Source organism: Pelodiscus sinensis, chromosome 8, assembly GCF_049634645.1.
Source record: "Pelodiscus sinensis isolate JC-2024 chromosome 8, ASM4963464v1, whole genome shotgun sequence".
Lineage (NCBI taxonomy): Eukaryota > Metazoa > Chordata > Testudines > Trionychidae > Pelodiscus > Pelodiscus sinensis.
In genome coordinates, this window is record NC_134718.1 from 53,824,527 (window position 1) to 53,844,985 (window position 20,459).

General features: G+C 40.2%; 1 protein-coding gene across 6 annotated transcripts in view; it reads left to right on the forward strand.

Annotated features, from left to right (window-relative positions):
• Positions 1–20,459, forward strand: part of CTBP2 (C-terminal binding protein 2) — a 267,057-nt gene that overhangs the window by 209,709 nt on the left and 36,889 nt on the right. For 5 of the 6 annotated variants that reach the window (XR_012905668.1, XM_006136115.4, XM_014580066.3 and 2 more), the window contains 2 exons: positions 14,226–14,380; positions 15,612–15,756. Coding sequence is in view for 5 of the 6 variants with exons in the window: in XM_006136115.4 (XP_006136177.2) it covers positions 14,226–14,380; positions 15,612–15,756 (300 nt within the window). In the remaining variant the exon portion in view is untranslated. Of the gene's footprint in view, positions 1–8,449; positions 8,841–14,225; positions 14,381–15,611; positions 15,757–20,459 lie in introns of those variants that run through there. The other variant, XM_006136123.4, reaches the window with a different exon arrangement.

Sequence of the window (20,459 nt, forward strand, 5' to 3'; positions counted from 1 at the left end):
CCAGCACCCTCGGGACCTGACTGGTCCCGGACCAGGGAATTTGCCGGACTGGGGAGGTCAATGCGCCAGGGGCTCTACTTTTCCTTCTTGGCCACCCCAGGCTCTGCTCTCTCCATCTGGGGAAGAAGGGAGGGTCTGCTTCCTCCCCGCCCCCGCTGCCTTGTTGCCACCTGGGGGTCCGCTTTTGCCCAGTGGCTCTGATGCCACCAGTGTTGGAGGGGGGCTCTGCGCTCCCCTATCTGCTCTTGCTGTCACCTGGGGCTCCTCACTCCTTCCAATAGCTCTGCTGTCACCCAGGGCTCCACTCTCTTGACCCCCTAGACTGGCAATGCTCTTGGCCTGCCTGGGTCATCCTGATGATGCTGGACCAGGGGTGTTGCTAGACTTGAGAAGTCTGTGTTTACCTGAGCTCTCCTGTTTCAACATGCATATGGGAACAGAGAAAGGTCAAATTCTTGCTGGCTTTTGTTCCTATGTGCTTAATAGAAAATCTGCAAGCGGAAGAGGATGAAGGTTAGAAGTCTGTTATTGTTACTCTAGTTCTAGCTCCCCAGCAGCATACAATAAAGCCCCTGCCAGTCCACAAAACTGCCACAGCAAGAGTCCTGGAAGGGCTGTTTCACAAATATGCTGCTTCCATTCTGTGGCCTAGTGATGAAAATTAGGTGCCCCATGGGCAGAGTTCTCTCCAAGCTGTGTGGCAGCACATCTTCACAGCCGATTAATCAGCCCCACCCAGTCAGGCTCAGGGTTCCATGCAGGGAGCTCACTGACTGGGCGGGACTGATTAATCGCCTGTGAAGCTGTGCTGTCACGCAGCTTAGAGGGAACTCTACCCCTGGGTGCAGCTTTCTTGTGCAGCACAGGAAAGGAGGGGCTAAAACTCTACTGATCAGAATATAAGTGCACAGCAAGAGTGCTGTTTTTGTAGCAGCTGGATCTTTTGGATCCAGATTCACCATAACCAAGAATAACGCATTCAGTTTGCTTTCTGATGTTTTCAAGCAGTGTCATTTTAGCTGTCCTAAGTGATGAGGCTTCTGCCATGTCCCTTGGCAGTCTGTTCATTAGTCTACATTCATACACGTATTATTCAAAATATCTTTGAAGCCCTTGAGGTGATTTCAAGTTAGGCCTCCTTGTGTCCAGATGGCTGATATCAGCGCACCTCTTTCCTGTTGTCTTTGCCAGACAGATTTGTGCTGTTCTTTCAGCATTCTGTGCATCTTCCAACACAGAGACAGCACCAAGACATTGTCACGTGCAGTCCATGAGGGTGGAAGGACTTAAACACCTTTCATCAAAAAACACATTTGCCAAATGGAAAGATTTTTACAGGCACCACTTTTCATTTGGACATAAACATACTGCACAATATTATCATTTTTTCTAGTTGCGTGCATTTGATTTTGCATCCTACCTGGACTCTTTTTGTCTTTTGTTTTTATCTATTTTTTTCCATTTTAATCAATCTGAGCAAATAGGAGAGAATAGGAAAAGATGTGATAGACATGAAGGACAAGTGGCTGTACCTCTTCTGTAGTAGCATATAGTTATTTGTGTCACAAAGACAAATATCTACACACACCAGGTAAAGAAAATATGCAACAGGCCAACTAGGAACACTATAAGGAATTTATTTTGTCAGGCTCATGAATGATATGTCTTGAAGAGCTTTTTTTACACAGATTTTGAAAGTCATCCACATCCCACTAAGAACAAATTCCATATTTATATCTTGGGCTCTGTGGGGCACATTTTCAGACAGTTGTGTGGGGTTTTAACTGCCTTCATCACATTATTGTTAATGGTAGTTAGAGAGCTTAAACTCGACAAGTGATGGGAAAGTGAAGTACCTTTACCAACATAACAAAAAGCCTTAACAATATGTTTTCCTGATTTTTATTCATTTATTTATTTACCTGAACTCTCTGTCTTACTCCTGATTGAGCCTTTCCTCCTCCAAACACTGTTTTAGTTTTTCTGATAGCATCCGTTAGTTCCCCGTATGGACTCTCCCATCTGCTGGGGCATCTGTCTTGTATCCCCTGACAGCTTCCAGTGCTTCCTGTGGACACATAATTAAGTTCCATTGGCCTTCAGTCTTTCCTCCTCTGCTTCTTAATATGTTGACCAGCAGTTTCTTTCAGTTTTCTCTGGTGATCCTCAAGGATCTCAGATCACCTAACCAGTTACCAAACTCCCCCAGCTGATTTTTACTTCTCCATCCATTTTCCCTGCTAGCTGGATGCAACTATAATTGCACAAATTTCAGATAGTATTGCCAGGTGTCCAGTTTTGAATCGGACAGTCCAGTATTTTAGCTTTCTGTTCAGGAAACAAATTGAGAAAAGATAAATGTTCGGTATTTTCTAAATAGGATGTAATGTAGATTGTGATGTAATGTCAAGTGTGTCCAGTATTTTTGTTGAAAACATCTGGCAATCCTAATTTCAGAATGGCTTGTGCGTACCCAAAGGTCGAGTAACTTGGTATTAAACTTCTCAAGGACAAGCGTAGGTTACTTTTCTGAGCTGTTTTATTCCATCCATCAACCAATGACCTTGTCAAACTCGCAATGAAGTCAATGGAAAGACTTTTTGGGAGTGGGACCAGGCACATAATTCTTGGCTGCATGAGGCTATGTGCCCGTATATTGAACGATCCTGTAGGTACTGTATAAATGGGAAGCTGAATTATGTTACATTTTACACAATGAATCATCATACCAGGCTATAATAATTAAAACAGTATCCCACATGTTCCTCAGTGAGATTTTGCTCTGTTGAGAGATACTTTAATAGAAGGAAAGTTCTGCAAATTTTCATGAAGTTTGATTTGAAATCCCTTAGGACAGTGGTTCTCAAATCAGCAGTCTTCCAGGGATACATCAACTCATTTAGATATTTTCGTAGTTTCACAACAGGCTACATAAAAAGCAATAGCTGAGTCAGTAGAACTAACATCTCATACAATGACTTGTTTATACTGCTCTGTATACTGAAATGTAATTACAATGTTTATATTCCAATTCCAATTATAAGGTAAAAATGAGAAAGTAAACAATCTTCCAGTTATTGCTGTGACACTTTTGTATAGTTATATCTGATTTTGTAAGCAAGTAATTTTCAAGTGAAGTGAAACTTGAGGTACAGAAGGACAAATTCCTGAAAGGGACATGGTACTCTGCAAAGATTGAGATCGCTGCCGTAGGAAACATTATACTGTTGGATGGCGCCAGGAGCAAATTACTTATATCTCTATGTTCTGATGGAGTAGCAGTGAAGAATGGAAGTGTGTGTTCCTGGATATATCATATCTATCTATAATTTACAAGCTATAAGGATACTGAAGCATCAACATCAAATAACACAGCTGGTCTTTTCTGTATTTGTAATACTTAAGTATTATTCGTGGTAAATTTCTGGTTGTGTTGCTGAAGTTTAAAATAAGTTTCATATTTTAAAAAGCAACTGCAAAAAGCCATCCTTATATGCTGGGTTTATAATGTTTTCTCCAGCACTAGTAATTTCCACAGAACATTTCCAGCATTAGTTGCAAACAGTTTTCTGTAGCTCCAAACACTTAAGTTCCTTAAGAGCAGGGAACCTTTGCTGCTTCTCTCCTGCAGAAATCTCTAGACTCCTCTTTGCTGTGAAGGAATTCTGGGGAAAGCTAGACAGAGCTCCTGCGCTGTGCCAGAGAAGGGACATTTTGACACTCTCAGAAGTGGTGAACTCTTGAAGGTTTCAGTTTTGCATGTTATGTGCAAAAGTCATCAGACGGTGTTCATCAATATTTTTCAGAATTTGCTGTGACCCACATAACAGACTTACCACTTTGCCTCTTGGGAATTGGTAAAACCTTTGTACCACTTCATGGTACAGTATATTATATATAATATATTGCCAATTCTGAAATCAAGATTGGATGGTTGTAAAAGATAAACTTTAGTTCAAACAGAAATTATTTGAGGGAAGTTTATCATACAGAGAAGATTTAATGGTCACAGTGGTCCGTCTGGCCTTGGAATCTATGAATATAAGTAGATGCTAACAGAATACAATTATGCTTAGCTTGTAGAGCAATTAACTCTATAGTCCATAGAAATGCAACAGACTAAAGTTGTTATTTAGGGTAAAATTCCCAGGTCATTCTAAATACTCTTATATTTATTTATGTCAAAACTTTGTCAATTATCTACTTGTTAATAACTAAGAATATTTAGCGTAGTATTTTTTGTTTTAAAAGTACTTTACAAATTGATGAATCATCTCAACATGCTTTTTAGGCATCTAGTATTGAGTTTAACAGAGTCCTTTTTTTCTTTCATCACAGCAAACAACTTAAGCACCTGCTAAGTGTTAAGTACATGAGTAATATCTTTGAAATAGATGAGGGCTATTCAGGTGCTTAAAATTAAGCAGATGCAGAAGTACTTTACTTAGACTGTGCCCTTAAGACCCAGTTAACTCCCATTAAAATTAGTAGAAAGACTCCCATTGACTTTAATTGAGGTAAGATCAGGCACTTACAAGTTTTCCAGAAAGCAAAGCAAAGCCAGTAGCAGTGATAGCAGTGATTCTTAACCTATTTATCATTGTGGGTCACATATGTAGCTGTCTATGTTATGTGGGTCGCAGCCACACAATATATATACACTACCTTTATGGTTCTGAGAATGTCACAGTGGGCTGCAGCTGTTTACTGATTGGGCCATGGGTTGAGAACCACTGCTTTAAAGCAATCCCTGCTGTAAAACTGCATATGTAAAATGCAGGACAATGTAGCACTTTAAAGACTAACAAGATGGTTTATTAGATGATGAGCTTTCGTGGGCCAGACCCACTTCCTCAGATCAAATAGTGGAAGAAAATAGTCACAACCATATATACCAAAGGATACAATTAAAAAAAATTGAACACATATGAAAAGGACAAATCACATTTCAGAACAGGAGGGGGATGCACGGGGGGGGAGGGGGGGAGGAAGGAAGGTAAGTGTGAATTGATGATTTGTCCTTTTCATATTTGTTCTTTTTTTTTTAATTGTATCCTTTGGTATATATGGTTGTGACTATTTTCTTCCACTATTTGATCTGAGGAAGTGGGTCTGGCCCACGAAAGCTCATCATCTAATAAACCATCTTGTTAGTCTTTAAAGTGCTACATTGTCCTGCATTTTGCTTCAGCTACCCCAGACTAACACGGCTACATTTCTATCACTATGCATATGTAAAGTGAGACCTGAATAATGCTTGGTCCAGGGTACTGTGTTCGTACAACAGGAGCCTTGTGCACCCAGAAGGGTGTAATGCCTGTAAAATGAGTTCAGAGGTTTTTTCACTAAACAGATTTTAAAATATGAAATTTCTTATTTTAAATATTTTATACATCTGTTTGGTAAAACAACTGCAATCTCATTTTTTGTAAACTTGTTGGTATTGATGGTTCTTGTGTAGTACAGATCCCCATTAAAGATTATGGGCATTTGGCCTAGGGATGTAAGTATATGCTTATCAGATAGTCGAGTCATTAATCAACTAGTTGCTTCCTATCGGAGGCAGCAAGTGGGGGGAGCAGGAGCTGGTGCTGGGGGGGAACTAGCTTAAAAGCCGGTTACACCTAGCACCATCTCCATGAGGGGGCAGGAGAGGCAAAGGTGCAACAGAGGACTGGGTTCAAGCTGGAAATCAGCTGTCCCAGCTCGTGCCCAGTCCTGGAAGCTGGGCCTCTGCTTTTGAAATGTAGCAAGAGTTGTGTGTGGCTGTTGCGCCTCAGCCTACCCTGTCCAGATTCCCCACTGGGCCTCTGCCTTTGAAATGTAGCAAGTACTGCCGGAAACATTTCCAATCGAGTAAACATTGGAAATTCCATCGACTACTTGATTAGCTGATTAATCAAAATTTAACATCCCTAACTTGGCTTAACTATTACTCCATGCATCTGGTGGTAATTTTGCGCTCTCTCTCTCTCTCTCTTTTTTTTTTTCAACTTTCCATTTAAGATTCCTAGGAGCGTTGCAAATACTAATGAATTTATTCGTACAACACTGAATTGCATAGTGGCTCATAGATGTATAGAGCTAACGAGGCAGGATGGTCTGATGGTTAGAACATTAGTTTTATTGACCTTAGATTTAATTCACAGCTCTGCCACATATTTCCTCTGTTGCCTTTCGTCTCCCTTGCCTTCAGCTTCTTGCTTGTACAAGGGGATAATACCTCATATGAGTGTTGTGAGGATAAATAGTCAAGATTTGAGGTTCTCGGATACTACTGTAACGGAGACTGTATGTGTACAATACAGAGAAATGTATTACTCTCCTTGTATTTAGCAAGGACACTAATTGACAGAGTTGGTTTTTTTCCTTTCTTCTCTCTCTCCCCTCTTTTTCTTCTTTATATTTCAAACTCTGTGCCCCTTGCTCCATATTTGTCATCTGAAGAAGCAAGTTGTGCCCACGAAAGCTCATGATACTATTTATATATTTTTGTTACTCTCTAACAAATGCAGGACCATTGTTGTTTTTTAAGTTTCTTTAGTTAACAGAATAATGCAGGTACCCTTCTAAGACTTTTACTCGCCTTGTGCTATAGATGGGTAACTGAAGTATGGTTAGGGTAATGTGATTTGTGCAGTCATGTTAAAAGTCTACCTGATTGGGAAAATGAATCCAGATTTGCCCAATCTCCATGGTGTGATTTGGTTTGAGATTTGGGTCAGTTATTTTTTTCTATTGCAAGTCAACCATAACAACAACAGAACAAGAGCAACAAGAATTCTTGGCCAATAAATAAAATTAAAGACATTAGCAAAGAAAACAATAGCTAAATGTTGGTTAATCATTGAAAATTACAGTGGCTTCCAACGTTGGGACCTAAATGAAATTCATGCTACTCTTAATGTAGTGCTCCATTCCCACAACTTGCCAGGCCCATGCTGGGATCCATACAAGGCCAATATCTGAGGGACTGTGAATCCAGACTAGCATCCATGTGAACATACTCACACCCTAACAAACTGATTTTTAGCAATGATCAAAATTGACAGGGAGCAAAGGACTAATACCGTCAGTTAATTTATAAGAGGATCTGAATACACGGGGAAATGGGGTTGGCAATGAGTATGCTTAGCCACACACGTGTCCAAGCCTACTGCAAATCTGTACTGTATTGCAAAACCCTGATTCACACAAAGTGCTTCTGCTGAGTCAAATGGAACTATTGCTGAATACCGCTATTTGCATGAGAAAGGGGTTGCAGGATCAGGCCCCATAACCATGGTGGGAACATCTGGAAGCTGAGAGGGAGAGCAGAGAGGGAGTTCATGGGCACATACAGGTGTTAAACAGGGGAGTTATAATGGTTATGGTGACCCATTGTCATGGGATGTCAAGGAAGAGCCTTATGATTAGGATATAGGAGTGGGGACGAGGAATAGGTGGATAATGTTTTCTCCTTTCCTTTATTTTTCATTGTTGCATGCCCTCTATATTTCCTAATTCCATCCAAAAACAGATGAGCCAAAGGATCACCATGAAGGATGTTGTCAGAGATTTCTGGACCAACTAGAGAAGGGATCTCATTTTACAGGATTACTAGCCCAGTTTTGCAGATGCAAAAGAACCAGATTCGGCTCAGTTTGAACCCATTGAATACCAGTTGACTTAGACCCTGAGAATAAATTTGGCCCCTTAGTTTTGGGTGCCTATCTAAATCTGATCTTCGAATCCTATTGCTATTAGGGATGTAATAGTACAATCAATTAGCCAATAAGGAAAAGCTTATAGGTTAATGCTATAGACTACATACATTCCCCCATTCCCCACTAGTAAATTTTTTCGCAGGTTGGCCATCAGCCCAGCTTAATTCCAGCTCGCACCGGTTCCGGGAGCTCAGACCTCTGCCCCTGGATAGGGGCTGTCACCACCCCGCACTGCTGCCTCTATCAGGCAGGCAGTCTGTGAGGGGAGCTGGTTTTTAAGCTGGCTCCCCTCACAGACCAGTTCCCGCCTGGCATCCCATACTGCTGTCTCTAATATAGAGGCAGCAGCACAGGGTGGCAGAGGGCTCCTTGGGAGTGGGGCTGGAGCGCACTGGCTGCTGGCCCCACCCCCAGGGACTATAGAATAGTCGAGTAACCGATAAGAATTCATGGGGTTAATCAATTCTTCAGTTAACTGTTATTTAACATCCCTAATTGCTATTGATCTCTTGGATTGTGGCTGCAAGCTATCTGTTTGAACATAGAGCCTTGTTCCATATATTGCACATAGAGAAACATGTTTGACTTCTTAAGTAATGAAAAACCACAGCATGGCACAGATTAAATTCATTCAAGACAACCAAGAAAAGAGACGTATGTGCGAGTCAATGAGAGGAGGGGAAAAAACCCTGACATATACAAGCTTTTTAGTGTGCACAGCATAAGATATTTTGGCTGGCACTCACATGATTTTATTCAAGGGCTGGGAAAGAACTATGATTAGTTAAAAGCTTCAGCAAAGTCTGGAGGGAGTGCTCTAAAGAGTTTGGAGCTGCACAGAGGTGACTGTAACTCCTCTAAGCAATTTCAGACTATTATTCCATAGCTCAGGACAAAAGCCTTTTTTCCCCTCCGTGTTCAAAGAGACATTTGTCTTGAGATGTTGCAGCTGTGGGCTGTGGGATTGCTTGTTTGAAGATACCCCTTCGTAGACCAGAGGAGAGTCAACGCACTGAAAAGTGGTAATATTTTATCCTGTGTGGGGGTTCCCTCCCCCCAATTCTCCACCCTCCCTCCTCCGCTACCATGTGCGGTTTTTAATAAGAAGAAGAATGTGGAGGCAACATTTTCCAGGCAAGGGGAAATTTCCTGTTTCTTTTCTGTTTGTTTAATAAAGTGTGTAGTTGACTGTAAAACTGTAGCTACTTTGTTGTGAATGAGTAATTCAGTAGATTGTTGAGCTTGCTTCTTGATACACTTTTATATACTGCAAGTGAACATGTTTAAAGCTCTCCTTTTTTTATAGCTGCGTGGCGTAGGCAACTGAGATTAATAAGTATTAGGCAAATGGCTTCTGCTTTTGTTTCTGTGAGATAGTACCAGCCGACTTGCGGTCACACAAAGGCTGCCATTTAGCAGGGAGCACTCCCTAATTCTCTTGGCAGGGGTGCCACTGGAATCGGATACAAGTGGGTGGCAAGGGGAGGAGCTGCAAAAGAAGACAAGCAGGCTTTGTGTATTAAAAATGAAACAAAAGCACTTTATACACTGAGCTGGGTGCAACAAGCTGTGCTGCTTGTGAGTCGGGGTGGAGTTTGAGTTCTTAGTGTTACAGGAGAAGCCTTTTTTTCTTTCTCCTCCCTTCCTTAAAAAGCTGTTCACTGAAATGCTGGAAGAAGTCCATAGATAGCAGAGAATGCCCAAAAATATATATAATAAACTATACTTGGATCAACTTTGCAAGCTTTATTATGATTTATCTTCAAATCAGAGAACTTCAAATGAGTAGAAAGCCTATATATCTAGATATAAATGTCCTTACTGATAAAGAGCACTAATCTCACTTGAAAAAGAGACGTTCCATTTCCTGCCTCTTCCATACTCCCTTTCTATTTGTAGCTCCCTTTTATTCGTAGCTACATGCTCATGAATTGAGACAGAATGTTCATTTTTTTTACAGTGGTGATGACTCCTTGTTTTTTATGTGCTTCATAACTCTTGATAGATTAGCTCTATGCTTTATATTATTTTATACTTTGCATTTCACTTCCCCATGTTCCCAACACTTCTATGATAGAGAAACATGATGCAGAATTAAAGGTTTAAGGCTTGTGATTTAAATCTTTCATGGGAATTTTTTAATTTTCTGGGGTTTTTTTTCTTTTCTTATCAGAATCATAATGAATCAGTCATATGTGCCAAATGTGTTGAATAAGTTTAAAGGAGAAAAATTATATGACATTTAAGTCCATTAATTTGATTTTCTTTTGTCCCAGCAGTTTGGTTTCAGTTTGTGTATAAAATATACGCATAATAGATCTGTAAAATATATATACAGAGTCCTAGCACTACAGCTAGCTGGATCCAAGGAAAATACATTGCACTGTATAATTTAACTTGCAAACCTGTCAGTGGTTTTTATTAAAATGTAATTGCTGTACATTATGCACGTCATCTCATATTGATCTGCTTCAAAACTCTTTCCCTGTCAAATTGAAGTAAATTGCTTCATTGTTGTAAGAGAAAATGAGAGCCATTCTTCTAAATATTTAGCACAGTTTCCAGCTCACATTTATCCTTGGCAAGTATATTTGTGTTTGTAGACTGGCTTGACATGTCTAAGGAGCCTATGTCATCACACACAATTACATTCATAATCCCAAGCAAAGACACAGATGTCAGATTTAAAAAAAAAATGTTTCTTGTGACCTACAAAGTCATGTAAGTAATGATAGGATGATAAAACAGTTGTTGCGGGGGGAAGGCCGTTTAAGTGTCACAGTGTCAGGTAGCCATTGGTTTTGTTTCACTTGTTTCATTATTTGAGAAATACTTACCAACCATATCCTGTCTATATCACTACTTGTAAATGGTTCTTATCCTGCATAGGCAGCAAGCTCTGATTACGTTAGGCTGAGAAACACATTGGCCAGCACATGGTGTAAATCCCAGTGACTATCTAAAACCATTGTCCTGGGGGTGATGTAACTATTCTCAGTGTGCAGTTTGCCTGTGCAGCATATTCTTTCTTTGACAAAACAATATGAGGTTGTCTTTATGTGACGCTCTAAGGCTTGGTTACACCTTAGTAACATTTTTGTCGGTATTGCAATTTAAGTCGCTTATAAATACGAAAAGGGATTAATCTAGCTGAAGAATAATGCTTCATTTATGGATAGTAAGCATTTGAGCTTTCTACATGTGCTTTATTCTTGTTTATCTGCTTACGGCAAACTTCTTTCACTTATCCAAATCATCTTCGCTTTGTACCATCAAACTGACACAGTTGCAGTTCCATCTGGCTAAAAAACTGCAAGTATGATGCATTACTTCCAGTAAGTGCAAATGGCAATCTCAATTGGAAAACAAGGTATCATATTTTAAAATGCTCATATTAAATTTTGAAAATATTTAATCAACTGTTTGTTTTGGGCTTTATCTTTTTAAACCATTTCTGAGAACTATTAAACACTTTTATTCTGCTAAATTTGCCTATGCCCAGGGTTTATTTTTTTCCCCTGTAAAACAAGTATAACAAGTTTTTGACCAGTATTCAATACGCACCAGTGTAAATTCCTCCCTAGGGTAAGTCAGTTGGCTTCAGTGGAGTGCTGCCAGGCACGATTTGGCTCATTGTGTTTCAGCCTGTTTTTTCACATATTATTTGATGAAGATCTTGCTAATGTTGTGCACCTGATGGCAATCTGCATAACAGTGCACATTTAATTTTTCCATTTTTAAATATGTGTAGTGGTATTCTCATTAGTTTCCTCCTTGTTGTCAAATTTGTGGCATGGGGGTTATACTGACACCACTTTTGGCCTCTTCCACAGCAGGATATTGCAGTGTTGACCATTATCCAGGAATCCAGACTGTCACTACAACACTGCAAGTGAGAGATCTTAGTTTCATTCAATAAATGAATCTGCACACACACACACACACACACACACACACACACACACACACACACATATTTCTTTTTTTATCTGATTTTTTTAATTGCTGCAGAGTCACATACTATAGCATTTGTTCCACAATGCTATTTGTTTAGGTTTTGATGACTTCCCCCGTGGCCCACCTTAACTTGTCACAGTCGTCCTCTCTAGAAAGGAATGGAAAATGTAATTTGATTTTTTGCAGTTAAAATAATTCCGTTGACTTCTCCATGACAAAATAACCCAACACTTGTCCAAATAATCATCATCAAATGATCACTATAATAACTAGTCAGTTGTGATGTTTGAGGCTTTGTGGACCTGTGAGATGACTGTCAAACATTCGTGACTTCCATCACCACCTGAATAATATAGTTGAGTAACTGGGTAAAACAGATATGTTCTTAACCTATACAGAAAAAGAAAATCCAAAAAGATTCTTCCTGGTTCCTCTATCAGAAAGGCATTTCTTATGGCCAACACTTTCAAAAATGGCTTCTGATATTTTTGAGGGCCAGCATTTTCAGCAGGGCTGAGCACCCACAACTCAGATCAAGGTTAACAGGAGCAATAGCTAATTAGAACCTCTGAACATTCAGGCCTAAAGTTGCAAAATTAAATACCCAGAATTTGCTGCTAACTTTGAAAATTTGAGTCCAGAATGCTTAATGCTTTAGTTCAAAAATCAAATGTCCTACGCTCCCCAGAGATTGAGTCATTATCTAAAAATGTTACTATTTCATCTAGTGATTTCTAAGCACTTTATAAGTGTTAATCCTCAAACCCCTCTGGCATAGAGCCTTTGGTATCCCATTTTGCTATGAAATATTCGCAGTGAAATCTGAAAAATCTCTGCGAGGGCTTTTCTATTCCATTTTTGCTTGGACACAGGACCATTTCTGAATTACTGATTTTAACAAAATTCAAAATGTACAGGCAAAAACGTCCAGTTTTTAAATTTCAGTCCAGTACACGTAGGGAATTCTCTTGCATAAAAACATGCGAAATCTTTCATGTTTTGGAACCAATCCTCCATTTTACAAAGATATCAAACAAAATTAGTTTAGGGCACTTAAGCACATGCATACTAAGACAGCTCTCCTTCATAAAGGTAACATATGCACACATGTTTGAAGGAGATGGGTTTTTACTGGACTGTGAAATTGCCTGGAATTATACTATGAAAATATTTTTGGAACATTTTGTGGGTAAAAAAAATCAATTAGCCACTGTCATAGAACCCTAATTATATTACCATTCTAGATACTGGTATACTGAAGCCCCAGTATCTTTTAAGTGACTTATCCAAAAATGAAACAGTGGCTCATTGGCAGAGCAAAGGACAGCACATCTGAGTCCTGGTTCCTGGTTCCAATTTGGGACAATTGCTTGTCGGTTAACCTCAGCTGGTAGCTGTAGAAAAGGCAGCCCAGTTTAACGGACATATCATTACAATTTGAGTGCAAAATAAGCTTGTGAGAGTACTTCTTATAAGTGGATCTTAAAAATAACAGAAACCCTCTGAGCTGTTTTCTGTTTGCACATGCTCGGGAAGGTATCCTAAAGAATCCCCCATTGTAGCTGGAGTGGGGGTGTTTAGCGAATCGTTGCCGTATGCGCATAGATTCCTCTCACCTGCTCCAAATGCCAGATTACAGTGTGTAGTGTACAGACAGAAGAGCAATAATTACTCTGAATTACAACATTGCTACTGATTGCATGAAATAAAATGTATGTATGGGGCATGTCTCCAACTTAACCCTAATGAAACACATTAGTTGATAAGGGGGGAACAATTCCTTTTCTATTTTTTTAAAGAACTGTTTAATCTGTTTCTCTTTGTTGGCTCTTGCCTTCCTTTTCCTTTGGGGTAAACACTTGTTTGCTTAAGGACTGATTGTTGCCCTGAGTTCATTTTCTGAGGTAGTAGGGATACTAGAGTTTTTCCTCAAAATCTGCAGTTTTAAAGGCCTGCAAAATCCTATAGAGTGAAATTCCGACATGCACACGCAAACGCACACACGGTTAACTCGGGGTTTTGGTGGATCTGGGATTTCAGTTGCTGAAAAAATTAGCTTGCACACACTCAAGAAAACAAGACTGATGTGTCTGTCTTGTTTGTTGATATGTGTGGTACTTGAAATGTAAAGGTATCCTAGCAAAACCTAATTCTAGGGCCTGATTCTGCTTTCACTTACACACATGTTGGTCGGGAGTAACTGTATTGGAGTTAGTGCAGTGGCACTGGTTTAAAAAAAAAAAGAGGCCAAAGTCAGGAGCCTTATAGTTCTATTTGTTGGAGTTGGAAAATGCATGATAGATCAGTCTCTATTCTCTGGGCAATGGATGGATGTATTTCCCTAGCAGAGAATGTACTGTATCTATGCTGAGTTTCCCAGCATCCTGTTCCACCATTCAAACTACTTCCTAAAGCTTCAAATATAGTGAACATATATGGTGTGCAGCCACTTCGCACTTGACTCAGAAACCAAGTTCAAATAATATCCAAATAGAAGCAATTATCTACTGAGAAGCGTTTTAAATCCTGCTGATCTGACAGTAAAACTCTTTTTGATTGCAGGTATTCGCCCACAAATAATGAATGGCCCTATGCATCCTCGTCCTTTGGTGGCTTTGTTAGATGGAAGGGACTGTACCGTGGAGATGCCAATTTTGAAAGACTTGGCTACTGTTGCATTCTGTGATGCGCAATCAACTCAGGAGATTCACGAGAAGGTAATTTAACTTCTGCAGCTGCTTTTACATTGTTTTGAAGGGGAAGAAGATGATTGTCCACTTCAACAGCATATTTATTTTTCTATTTGGATGCTGCAATTTAGTGTGATAAACCAATACTGATAAAAATATCTATGGCTAAATATTCAGCAGAGCTGACTGAAAATCAGGGAGTAATTTTCATAGATGTTTCAGGAGACTTTTGGTTTTTTTGCATCAACTCAGTGGCCTCTGTCTGTCTGTTTGGATGGAACATGAAAACTTTTGAATATTGCACCCATTCAGTTCCAAAATTTTAGGGAAAGTTATGGGTGTCACGAGGCAGAACTCTGTTAATTTTGGAGAAAATTAGTCAACTAGCAGAGGAAAATTAGGGATGCAAGTAGTCCCTGGAATCTGGTTAGCACATACATCAGCTTCAACTAGGCCTATAATTGTCTCTGGTTATTAGCAATTGTTAACACTGTGCAATCTAACAGCACCCTCAGCGTGGGTCATACTCCCAATAGCATTTAAAATGTTGGCACCCTGAATGATTTATCTCCCTCAGCAGAAAAAAAATAACGGAGAGAGGGGAAGAAGGGCACATCAGGAGCCCCTGGCATAGAGGAAAATGGGTGACTCCAGTATGGAAGAAGTGGGGGACCCCACAATGGGAGGGTTGGGGACACACAGAGCTCTGACTGAGGGGTAAGAGAATTGCAGGGAGACCCTGAGATGGAGGCCTACCAATGGTGGCACACAGGGAGTCCATGGGGGAGAGAAAGTAGGCATGTAAAGACCTTCTGGTGTATGCAGTGAGTTTAGCCAACAGAAGTAATTGTGTTTAACCCTCTAGTGTGTAAAATACTTGTATAACACCTAAGGGAACACATAGAAATATTCACCTGTTGCATTTCTTATTATATAATTGAACTGTTCCTGAAGCTTGCTCCAATGTATAAAACTCCTCAAAGTCAGCATTGGCATTCATTGCCTGCTGAACTCTGGCGTAGTGTCTCCTCTAAGGATGACACATCTTACAAATACTGGACCTTACCTTTGAATGTGCCTTCAACTCCTTTTAAATCCTGCCACTGTCAAGGGCATACAGCACCACAAGCTGAACGCCATATAGGATCAGGCCTCTTGATTCTATTGTGAATGACAAATCACTGGACTGTAACCTTGTTGCCGGCTCTTCCCCACCTAACTGGCCAGGATTTTCTGATGTCGTTTTGTTCTGTTTCAGGTATTAAATGAAGCAGTTGGGGCGATGATGTACCACACTATCACCCTCACCCGAGAAGATCTAGAGAAGTTCAAGGCCTTAAGGGTTATTGTTCGAATAGGCAGTGGTTATGACAACATTGATATCAAAGCTGCAGGGGAGCTCGGTAGGTTTTCATTCTGTGTAGAGGCTTTTTCGCCATTTGTTTGTTTCTCTTTAAATCAGCACAGGGGATTTCGTTTTTTAACTGCATAATATCAACATGGGTTTCAGATCATATTTTCAAATGGGTATTAATTCAAACCCTAAAATTGTGAGTGAAGTTGTGTGTGTTTTATAATTTTGTAAAGAAAAGAACATGACTATGCAATAAAATAGAAACTGCTTTTTAAAGGTTGCTTCAGTTAGAATTATATATTTCTATATCTCCCTCCACATCAAAAAACAAAAAGAGATTTATGTGGATTTTAGATCGTTTTTATTAGTTCTGTGGAGAGTTTTTGTTATTTTTGTTAGTATTTATTTCTCCATCATGTTTAATTTGTATCTGCATAATCAAATCTTCAGAAACTATCATCTACAGTTTTAGGTACTTTTTTTTTTTTTTTTGTCGCAGTCATAACTCGTGTCCTTAAATTTAGTTGCATTTTGTACACCACTTGAATGGTTATGGGCCTGCCCAATTTGCATGCAAATGCAGAAGGCTTGTAGTACTCTGGGGGACTGTACTTACAAATAACTAGGTGAGCTTAAATTGCATCTACAATTCTAGTGATTGTGTTGAGACCCCTTTTGATAATTTGGTCCAAAGAATGCAATCCATCAAGAACCACCATGACAGCATTGCTTAGGATAGCTTGCATGTATTAAAGATTTGTTCTCAGGAAAATAAGAGCAGACACTTAGATTCTTAGATAATTCAGGTAAGACAGTTTCAAATTGTCATTCCTAAAAAACAATTCCTAGCATAGTGAAGTATTTTTCATCTATAAGTGCAGTGTCTTCTTAGTGTGACAGATTCTTCTGTATTTATAACTCTTACTGTTGTCATCCACATTATCCATGTTCAAAGACCTTCAATATTTAAAAAAAGATGAACATAGTACATGACTACATAATTTTCCCTTTTAAACATTGCAAATTGGCTGGCCAAATGATGGCCTTTAAAGACTTCAAAATGTAGCCAAAATTGGCACCACTATCTAGAAGGGAAATTTTAAAAAAACTAAGAAGAGATCTTTAACTCTTTATAGGTGATACATGACAGGTTTCTAAACATAGTACTGAGTTGTGCAATATCTAAACACAAGAGGTGCAGTTCTCTTTTCAGACTTTCAGACTCATTTAATGCATACTCTCTTCTATGTACATGTTCAGGTATTTCCTCCTTGGAATAATTACCATAATAGCAATGAAATTCAACATTTACACCAAATTAATTCAGTTTAAATTGTGGAATTGAAACAGAATCCTGTGTTACCTTGCCAGCATCCCAGATGAGCACTCTGCAACAAACATTTCAGAGCTTTCTCTCCACAACCTCTTTGCTCTTCCTGATGATTATGAAAAGCGGAAATTAATAATAATAGTAGGGTTGTACAGGCAAATAGGGAGAGCACCACTGTGGCGGAGCAGCTTTTGTTTTAATTTAGGATAGCTGCAGTCCCTGAAGTCTGCACACCTGCTTTGTAGCAGTTTCTGGAATTTGTAAAATAACATCAAAGATTATATATTTGAGAAGACTTTTCTTTCTCCTGCCACTGGTTCCTATTTGTTGTGTAGGTGAGCATGACAATTCTGTTTTTAGTATCTGATCACAGGTTATTCATATCAGTATTTTTTTTACCTTAACAAAAGCTTTTTTATATCATTCCAGTGGGAACAGGAAAATGACATTAAAAATGTTCTCACGGATCTGCTGAGAAGTTAACTTTACTTTTTCATGTCTTCAGAAAGTTGCTCTGTACCATATAAAAGCAAAGGCAGCATTCAGCCATGGAGATAGGCAGTGCTTTGACACAAAACTTTGTATACCTTTGCATAACGAATGTGCAGCAGTTCCAACAGGTTGGAACAGAGCAAATATCCCCAAGGAAAAGCGTTTCTATAATGGTCAAACCATTTACTATTAATTGCTATTAGTAATAAACCACTGCTGCAGCTGCTACCTTCTCCTTTGCCACCTTGTACTCTTCTGTGACAGAGATAAGTATCTGTGGTTAAACAAATAAGCAAAATGGTTCTTCTGCAGTTTGTTAGATCTTAGTTTAACTTCTGAAACTTCAGAGCCATGTAGAGATATTGTCATGATGTGCTGTGCTTTGAAGAAGAAATCACTCTGGATCCACATGCATAGAAATATTAACAGTCTTGCCAGTCAGCCTCAGTGCCAACACTGGCTAATTGTATACTCCGTATCAAGAAGTTTTTGAGGAAAGGGTATAATCCAGAGTAGATGATCATGGCTATAAAATTCATTCTTGCTTCCCTTTCAGATGTATTAGTGATAACTATTCCAAATATTCATGTTAGATTTTAATTAGAATTGGCAGGGATGGATGGCACTGATTTTGCAAACTAAGATAAGTCTTTATCACATACCTAGTGGCCTAATTATTTGTATTGCGTATTTATAGACTGTGATGGGGTCCCAGAGATTGCTCAGTTAGCTCAAACTACAAAGAATGGAGCAGAAAACCTCCAAAACTTGTGGTTATGCTAATACTTAAATTCACCAAGCCAGGAACAAAATAACTTGTACAATACCTTACTGGGTAACCAGAAGCCAGAAAAACAATTAAAGCAACCCAGCCTTGAGCTCCCACTCCGACAGCCAAGTCAAATACGATGAGGATTACTGAAAATCTTGTTCATTATGTAAAAAATTCCACCAATTTCAAAGGATCAGACACATTACCCACCATGAATATTCCAGATCTTACCCAAATACATGTCTACAGCCAGTTCTTATTAACTAAGCTAAGATTTATTTTAAAAAATAAGAGAGAGAGAATATAGGTTAAAAGTTCATTATTATAGACTTGAATACAATTCTGAGATCAGTTTCACAGAAGAGGTAATGGGCTTTAGAGTTGCAAAAAGCTCTTTCAGAATTAGTTCCATAGGTTGTAGTCCAATGTCCAATATTAGGGTGACCCAGACCAGACCTCAGTCTTGCAACTCAAATTTCCCCTGATGAAGCTTAAGTAGTTCAGAGATAACAGGATCAGGACCCAAGAGTTCTTTTTATAGTTTCTAGCATGCTATCTGTAGCCTCTTGACAGCAGGTATTGAAGAATAGTGGCTTTGAAATACCCTCCTATTTCCCTTTAAGCATCATTAGTAGAATGGATTAACATAAAGCAACTGTCCAACTCTGGCCATTTACAAGTAGTTTATTACATACTTCAAAGAGAAATGAAGACAGCGATATTACTACAATCACAATTCATCTAAATATTAATATTTCTTGTCAATCTTTGAATTAACAGAACACTGTGATAAATAGGAACTGTTTGGTTACGTTGTCAACCTCTAATAATATATGTAAAAATGCAGAAAACACAATCCTCATCCATTAATGTCTCTGAAGGCGAATCTGAGTCCTTTAGCTTGCTAGGTAACTCTTTCTGGCCCTGTGTCACATAAACACCAGAGATTTTTATGAGGACATTTTCCATACAATCCTCTTTTTTATTTTTTATACTCCTAAGACCGGGTCTACACTCAACCTGGAAGGTTGGCTTAAAGTACACAACTCCAGCTATGTAACATACGTAGCTGGAGTTGGCTTACCTTAAGCTGAGCTTGGTACTGTCCTCACTGCTGGAGGCCAATGGGATCAAATGCTCCTGTTGGCTTCCCTTACTCCTTGTGACTGCAAGGAGCACAGACACCAGTGGGAACTTCCCTCAGTATTCAAGTTACAGATCCATGCTAGAGCTGCTAAATTGAACCCCAGAACATCAATCTTGAGTGTGGCCAGTGAAAACATTGCCTAAGTTATGAAATTACTCTGTAGAAACGTCTCTCAAGCTCCTTGCCATAATTGGACAATGGAGAATTAAAATTTCCCCTTTGACGTTCTTTAAATGGTCATCTTCAGCAACTTCCACATTAGATAGAGCCATGATGAACTCAGTTGGTGAGACTTCACCTGCTAGGAAGACAATGAATCAATGAAAAGGGGTTTTCAGTCAAACCTGAGGTGCATGTCTGGAGCTGCTGGGTCACCTGTCATTGTGCATATACAGGCAGTCCCCGAGTTACGCGGATCCCCCCCCCCCAGCAGACCAGGGAGACGTGGAGCAAAGCCACGGAGGATGCAGGCAGGACCGCGGCGCGTCTCGGCAGTCCCGCCACCCGCATCTCCCTAGTCTGCTGGGGCGGGGGGGGGGGGCGCAGCTAGTGCGCCCCTCCCCCCCAGCAGACCAGGCTTTTCTTGCCGACGACGCCTGGGGTAGAGCAGCTGGGGCGCTGCCGGGTTGGTCCCACAGCGCCGCTCCTCGGCGCTACTGGACCAACCTGGCAGCACCCCAGTTGCTCTGCCCCAGGCGTCCCCAAGTCAGCCGCTGCTGAAACTGACCAGCGGCTGACTACAGGAAGCCCTAGGCAGAGTTGCTCTGCCCCGGGCTTCCTGGAATCAGCCGCTGATCAGTTTCAGCAGCGGCTGACTTGGGGACACCTGGGGTAGAGCAGCTGGGGTGCTGCCGGGTTGGTCCCCGCAGCGCTGAGGTGCGGCGCTGCGGGGAACTACCTGGCAGCGCCCCAGCTGCTCTGTCCCAGGCATCCAAATTCAGCCGCTGTTGAAACTGATCAGCGGCTGATTCCAGGAAGCCCAGGGCAGAGCAACTCTGCCTCGGGCTTCCT